Here is an 8,161-nt window from a genome sequence, read left to right as displayed (position 1 = left end):
AATATAGTCTTTTAAATGATAATTAAACACTCGGGGGACAGGCCTGCACTATTTAAGACTTTATATAAATTTATTTCCAACACTGGGAAGGATTTATAATTTTTTTTTAAGTTTTTGGATTTTATGTTGGGCTAAAAAGGACTTATATCCAGAGCCGTAAAATAATAAATAAATAAAAAAATAAATAATAAAAAAGTAAAAGGAGCTGTTTTTATTATTTATGTATTAAATTAACACAATGCACAGCTAATTTTCAATACGTTTATATGGTAATATTATTTGATTTATATCATTGGACAATTCACACAGCGCCATCTAGTCCCAAATCAAGCAGAGCCTGTTATGGGTACTAGACAACTGTTTTATAATAAATACGTACATAATATACATAGAGTACACTCAGACCGATATAAACAATCACACTCATTAATAAAAAATGTTGTTCCCAATACCTCTTGCTCCCAATTCGACCGCATATAAATTAACCACATAGGCATTTTTTATTAATTCATTTATTAGTTCGTAATATTTATTTGTTTTTATTGCATGGTATTTAGGTATATTATATTTCCCATAGTACAGTTAGCTCTACCAGTATTACACGTTTAGTTTTTTCGAAGTCTTTTAGTCTTGATGATGGCAATACAGCAAGACTACAAGAACGTATGTCTTCCTCTGGGATTTTCGAATTAAAAATAATAAAAGTAGTTATAACCCTGGAGAATTTATGCAATGCCAAGCTAAATAGATCTTGTATTATGGGCATTAGACAATTGTTCGAATACTAACGGGAACTGAACGGGTTTTGATGAAACTTTACAGTAAGTTTAAAGTAAGCTTATACATCAGAGTAATATATCTAAATATATATAACTCAAAGGTGATTGACTGACATAGTGATCAACGCACAGCCCAAACCACTGGACGGTTCGGGCTGAAATTTGGCATTCGGGTATATGTTATGACGTACGTATCCGCTAAGAAAGGATTTTGATAAATTCTACCCCCAAGGGGATAAAATAGGGGATGAAACTTTGTCAATTTTAAACCGATCAGACTGAAACTTTGCATGCATAAAGCTATAATGACGTAAGCATCCCCTAAGAAAGGATTTTGATTAATTCCACCCCTAAGGGGATAAATTAACGCGAGCGAAGCCGCGAGCAAAAGCTAGTAGGCTATAAATTTCATGTGACTGAAACCACAGACACAGCTAGTTATAAATAAATAAACGTACACACGTAAAAACGTATATTTTAATTAAATACATTGATAAAATTAATTATCAGTCTTAACATATGTCTTTATCCATCCAACGAATGCACTGACATCGGTAAATAATGAGTATTGCCTGTTATCACAAATAGGTTCATTAGGTCGCGACATGGCTAGAGAAACGATCCCACGGACGTGCCAAGACCCAGTTGCATTGGCTGAGGAGTCCCCAGTAACATCAGGGACAAATACTTGGTAAGCACCGCCGCTGTCTCCATTGCAGGCTGAGGTACCTGAAACGTTATTGGTAAATATTAGTTACGTATCAAATCGCAGCGGGAGCCTTAAGATTTAAAATAAATCAAATTATATACGTTAAAAAAAAACGGTGAAACAAATAGAAGGAGAAAAAAAAATTAGTTACGACAGCTTCGATGTTTTAGCGAATTAGGACACCACCTTACTTGCGGATTTGATTCCACGCACGATACAAATACTTGTATGATACTCATGGATACAAATACTTGTAGCCATGAGTATCATCTGCTTCTTCCTTATGCCTTATACCTTTATTTGGGGTCGGCGTAATATTCTTTTCTCTTCCATTCATCCCTATTATCACAGTCATCTCGTTATTTACTCCCTTTCTTACCATATCATCTTTCACCATCTATATGTATGCATGAGTATGATTGTTTCTATTGGTCTGGATATTTTCTATGTATATAAAAATGTATTTAAGTAATTTTACCAGTTGTCTGGTACCTATAACACAAGCTCTGCTTAACTAATGACTAGATGGCTCTGTGTGAATTGTCCTTGGTTATTCACTAATAAATAAATAATTACACATTAGCTAAGGCGTATCGAGGAATGAACAGCTTGCTCGGGTTTTTGTCTAGTGATTACACCATGGGGTTAATAATGCGCTCAACAGGTATGCAGATTTTACTAAGCTGAGAAGAAACCACTACACAACTTATGTGGTTGTAGCCAACTCATACATAAACGAAATATCTCCTTTGGAAAGCATACACTCTATCCCGATGAGATAAAAGACATCATCGTCATCATCATCGCAGCCCGGAAGACGTCCACTGTTGGACATAGGGCTCCCCCAAAGATCTCCACGACGATCGGTCCTGCGCTGCTCGCATCCAATGCCTTCCAGCGATTTTGACCAGATCGTCGGTCCACCTTGCTGGAGGCCTTCCCACGCTGCGTCTTCCGGTCCGTGGTCGCCACTCGAGGACTTTACTGCCCCAACAGCCATCTGTCCTACGAGCTATGTGCCCTGCCCATTGCCACTTCAGAGTCGCAATTCATCGGGCTATGTCGGTCACTCTGGTTCTTCTGATAAAAAACATCGTTCCTTCAATTCTTGTCCCTGACGGCTCTAAGCAGTAACTTTGAAAAAGTGCGAACACAAATATGTATGCAGTTCGTAGTGTTATAGATCTAAGCACCTAGCAATAGCCCAAAATAATATAAAAATCATTAATATTAGAGTTTCTTAAGGGTCGGCAACGATCTACAAAAGTAGTTACCGTTTCTATATCCAGCGCAAAATTTTCTGTTGTTTAATAACAATCCGAAGAAAGCAGTATTACTTTTAATGCAATGGTTTTCTAATATTTTGGGCAGCACCACCTGATGGAGAGTGCTTGCTAGTTGATCGTTGTGATTAAATCCCCAACCGACGACCTGAAAATAGAAGTTTATTAAATATCTTAAAATTGTTTTTAGATTATAATAATAATAATAATCTCACATTATTAGGACCTTACGACCGATGGTCGCGGGTTCGATTCCTCGCACGGCACAAACATTTGTAGTCATCAGTATGATAGTTTGTATCGGTCTGGGTGTTTTCTATGTGTAGTATGTATGTATTTACAAAAAAAATCTATGTATATGTATCAGCTATCTAGTACCCAAAACACATACTTTAGCTAGCTTAACTTGGGTCTAGATGGCGCTGTGTGAATTGTTCTGGGTTATATTATATCGACAAAATATTTACTTACAGTTCCCATGATTGATCCAACGGGCAATTTTTTATATGCATTCGCATGCCACAAGCAAGCTGGCTGGACATAATCATCATAAGATACTTCAGTCTTCATTTTCATCAATGCAATATCATTGTTTAGTCTGGATGCATTAAATTCTTCATGTACTATAATTTGTTGTATCTGGCAAAACAAATTATTATGAACAATATATAATTATACATTTTATGAATATAACATTTATACTAGAAGGGATCACTTTTTTTTAAAATAAGCAACTCGTTATCTTCTTACAAGGCAATCGTAGAAGGATCATTGAAATCGTTGAATTTCTATATACTGGAATTATAAAAGTCAGTTATAATGTTTTTGTTATAATTCATAGCACTGACAATATGTTTATTGTCCCATGCCTAATCTTTATTACTTAGAACAACTTTTATTTAAGAGCAACACGCAAGTTTCTTTGCTATGAATCTGCGTTCTCCTTTCTTTCTTTTCGTTTCTTTCTTTCTCGTTCTCCTTATGATGAATATGCATTCCGAATGAGTAGTAGAATAAAAAATATTACTATTCAAAGTGGTTACATTAAGTATATTTGAATAATGATTATTTCTATTTCAACTATATTCAAATTTTGATCATATTTACCTCTCTCTCTTGTGTTGCTATATCACCACCAATCAGGTGGTACTTTCCAAAAATGATACTCAAAATCTCTGGTAGTACTGGATTTCCACTAATGGTTACACAATGAGCAGCTGAAATAGATTTTTAATTCCTTATATTTTCCAATTGAACTAATTTGATTGCTTGACATGATGAATGGCACCTTAGGCCTCAGAAATGGCAACACACGAAGAAGTATCACGAAAGTCACATGTTCATGCTATTCATGTATATAGGCAACGATTACAGCTTATCATAAGATACGGAACTCCACCTCAATTGGGGGGAAAGGGGATTGTTATGTGGACTGATAACCCCGTTGCTAGCAATGTACTATACCAGGTTCTCCTCTACGTTGTTCCCCTGAAAAACATCACGACGGGCTCACTGACCTGACCTCATGTTACTCTTATTATCCTCCACTGGTGCCTCGCCAGCGGAGACGGGCGCAACATTCCATTATCATCCATAAAGAAGCCATATTCATTTGTAAAAATTATTCCTATTCCTAGAAATCCTGTTTCTAGATCCTAGAAATGTTTCATTACAAACCTGTTAGAACAAAAGTTTTGGACAACAACGTCCCACCACAAATATATCTCACAGAGGATTGTTCCAGCCTATAGATGGCTCCATGCCAGGGCCAGTCTCCAGGTTTGGTGGGTTGTCCATTCACGATCAGCTCCGTATGCACCACTTTGCGTCTCCCACACGAACCAGATGGAACTGACGGTGCCACGTGAGCTGTTCCTTTATATCCCTCAATAACACTGTCAAGAAATCCCTAAAAGATTGGATCTTTAATTTTGTTTTATCAAATATAACCGCATATAAGCTAAGCTAATCGTCGACTTGACAATAATAATAACACCCCTGATGTTTTAGACGTCCATGAGATACGGTAACCATTTACCATCAGATGGGCGTATGCTTGTTTGCCAAAATAGTAGTATAAAATAAAAATATCCCAGGACAGGTCACAGCACCATCTAGTCTCAAGCTAAGCACAGCATGTGTAATGGGTACTAGACAGCTAAGATAAATACTTGAACACATACATTTTTTTGTAAATACATACATAATTTCATGAATGCAAAAAATCATATCCATGAAGTTTCAGGAATCGAAACCGCGACCATCATAAGTAAAGTGGTGTGCTAAATACCTAGACTATCGAAGCTAGTGTATAAAAGAGAAGAAGAAGATAAGTGTCTTACCCGCGCAATCATCCAGGCGCGGCGACTGCTCGCGCCCACACCAGTGCCCGCGGTCGCTCCTCCTAACGATCCCCCGTGCACGTCCAATTCAAACGGAAATCGAAATTACGATAGCCTGAGCCGAGGTTCGAACCTAGCGGTGCCCTCACACTAAAGTTATATCCATCAGACAAGAGTTGGCCTTCAACCGCCCCATAAGTCCGCGCGTTTGGAGTGCCACTTGCATTCACCCCCTATCGTTCGGTGAAGCTGTAAAGGCCAGCTGCGGCCAACAGCATTAGAGTAATCCGAAAAAAAGTCTCTTACCGGCGCCGGTTGTTTGCAGTATTCCACTGAGTTGACATCGATAGAAGTGGGGTACGGAACTGTTCCCGTTTGTGGACCCTTAATGATGAGGCTCAATGAGGACCCAGGCTTGAAAAAGGATATAAAAACTACCAAGTCAGCTGCAACATTTCTTATTCTTGCCACTTTGTCATTTACCTGAAAATTTTAGAAACGATATTCTCAGTATTTCATGTATTCACCGTGCGAGTGCTAGGTCCATCGTATGCCAAGCAATTCCTGGGATTTGTGACCCGGGTGTAGTTTTAGGAGGCCCGTTTGCCGACATACGCAACACTCACCTTCACAGCTAGTGTTTCTTTCCATGCCCAACCTAATCAGGTAAGAGCCTGCTAGTACAACTTTATATACACGTTCTAATATAGAATCCACCGCAATTTTAGGCAGCCTAAAATCTTTTACAATTTTCTTTCGTATACTTGTTTGCCTTGGTATAATGAGCTCTAGCAATAAATAAATAACCTTGGATAATTCACACAGCGCCATATAGTTTCACGGTAAGCAGAGCTTGTATTAGGGGTACTAGGCTTACTTAGCTTAGGACTAGATGGCGCTGTGCGGATTGTTCAGGGTTTTTATTATTGCTAACTAATTCTAATTTAATTTAATGTGTAGAATTCGAGGCTGTTCCTAAACACCATATCAAATATGTCGGATTGTTCGCTCCAGAGACACTGGATATCATTGCACTGCTGTGAACTCAGTGCTTCTGGATGTAGAAATATGCATAAATATATGAATTGAATGAATAAAATTGTAATTTACTAACACATTTGATAAGTTCTTTACTAACATAATATGGATATAAATATCCGAAATAAATAAAATAAATAAATAACGGCCTGCTTGCGTAAATAAGTCATGCTATTTGCCTTTCGGTAGTCTGTAAAATAACAATCTTTTTAGGCTACAGCCTAATTATCATTAAATTAAGCCTTCATATTTATAACTAGCTGTTCTCGCGACTTCGTCCGCGTGCAATTTAACTTTATTTTCTAAAATAAAAGTAGCCTAAGTTAGTCCTTATTTCATCTGCCAAAAAAGGCCGTCAAAATCGGTCCAGCCATGTGAGAGATTAGCCGGAACAAACAGACAGACGGTCAAAAATTAAAAAAAAATGTTATTTTGGTGTCTGTACCGTATTTATATTCATATGCATGTAGTAAAAACGGTTATTTCAATATTACAAACAGACACTTCAATTTTATTTATATGTATAGATGTTAGGGTCTAACCCTAACCTTAAAAATATAAGGGCATCAGTAATTATTGTGTTGTTCATGCTTTCTACCGTTCTCTAGGCTCTGCCCTAAAATGGTTGTTATTTTATTAAGACTGAATATTTTTTAATTTTAGATGAACCTCAAAAATACAAAGGTTAATAAAAGTAAAATTATAAAATATGATTTTGTCCTATTCGGTGTCGAGACCGTTGGTCCGTGAGGTCCTAGCACTATAAATTTTTTAAGGAAATAACAAAAAGATTAGTCGACAACACAGCAAATAGCTGGTAGCTACCTCGGACAAAGAATTAGTCTTGCCATTCTAAGGGGAAACGCTTCCAGTAATTTCGGAACCTTGCCTAAAGAAACTCCTTTTAATAATATATTTTAGTTATAAGACGATATTTTTTAATGTTTTTAATTTTAGATTCTTTGTTGTATAATTAAGTATTATAATGTTATTGTGAGAATACATCTTAATGAAGAAAATTCCTATTATTAGTTAATAAAAGTATCAATAATATTAGTATGTTATATCTTGTAAATTTCACACTCACCAAAGTTACTGTTGCTTCAGAATCGAACTTAATTATAATACGCGAGTGAGTAGGAAATTGTTCTCCAATATATAAGCTGTATTTATTTTCTTCTTCTGGGCTCAAACCTGCTTCAAATTGTGCTAAAACTACGTCATTTCCTTTGCATGGATAAGCACTCCCCAAAGGAGTGCCAACTATTCCCCAATTCTTCGCTAAATCTGACGCCTGCACGTAGTTTAGCACATTAATAATAACTATAGCACATAATATATTCATCGTTTATAATATAAATAAATTCACCAAATATACATATATCACTAGAATGTAAAAAAGTAATTAATAAATGCTTCGTTTTTATATTATATCTTGAAATATCTTTAATAATTATAAATTCTTCACTTAAATGTTCTTATATTTAGATCATCTATCAGAACGTTTAATATGATTATTTAATTCACATAAAATATACTGAATCTGTTTTAATGTTATTCTTTAATAGACTATTATATTACGAGTATTATAAGCGGTTATTTACTACGAAATATTGACTCAGACTGTTTATGAAAGACATAGGGTCACCACAGATACGGATAAAAATAGACTTTGTAATTGTATGAACTTTGCACGGTAATTCGTTCAGGTTGCGAGTAAAAAAATTAAAATCTTTACGGCGCTATCTAAGATTTTTTTTTAATCTGTTAAAATAATATAATTAATTTATTGAAAAGATAATTAATATATATTTATTGATTAATATATACCCTAAGTAGTCAATACGTAGTAGTACGTGTATATATATTCAACAATAAATAAACATTCAATTGATTATACACTTATTATTATTATTATCATTACACAGCATAAAACAAAGTCGCTGTCGCAGTCTCCATGTGAAATCTTTAAAACTATGCAACGTATTTTGTAACGATTTTTTAATAGAT

General features: G+C 35.6%; 1 protein-coding gene across 1 annotated transcript; it reads right to left on the bottom strand.

Annotated features, from left to right (window-relative positions):
• Positions 1–1,242: 1,242 nt before the first annotated feature.
• On the bottom strand, positions 1,243–7,618 carry LOC131840680 (chymotrypsin-like elastase family member 2A). Its single transcript, XM_059188860.1, has 7 exons — positions 7,239–7,618; positions 5,420–5,596; positions 4,449–4,680; positions 3,879–3,988; positions 3,243–3,410; positions 2,763–2,919; positions 1,243–1,508 (listed from the first exon to the last, which is right to left on the bottom strand). The coding sequence occupies exons 1-7, from the start codon at positions 7,494–7,496 to the stop codon at positions 1,279–1,281; spliced, it is 1,332 nt and encodes a 443-aa protein (XP_059044843.1). The 5' UTR covers positions 7,497–7,618; the 3' UTR covers positions 1,243–1,278.
• Between the last annotated feature and the right edge of the window lie 543 nt (positions 7,619–8,161).

This window comes from Achroia grisella, unplaced genomic scaffold (assembly GCF_030625045.1).
Source record: "Achroia grisella isolate CSIRO2021 unplaced genomic scaffold, CSIRO_AGI_Agris_v1 utg149, whole genome shotgun sequence".
NCBI lineage: Eukaryota > Metazoa > Arthropoda > Insecta > Lepidoptera > Pyralidae > Achroia > Achroia grisella.
The sequence above is the reverse complement of the archived record's forward strand: the minus strand, read 5'-3'. Positions and strand labels throughout refer to the sequence as shown.

Bases quoted from the DNA above. Each gene is read 5' to 3' on its own strand.
- LOC131840680 (XM_059188860.1), bottom strand. From the start codon at position 7,496: ATGAATATATTATGTGCTATAGTTATTATTAATGTGCTAAACTACGTG. The intron at 5,597-7,238 runs GTGAGTGTGAAA...TAAAATTTTCAG, and splicing joins CTGAAGCAACAGTAACTTTG to GTAAATGACAAAGTGGCAAG. The intron at 2,920-3,242 runs GTAAGTAAATAT...TTCTATTTTCAG, and splicing joins TTGGATCAATCATGGGAACT to GTCGTCGGTTGGGGATTTAA.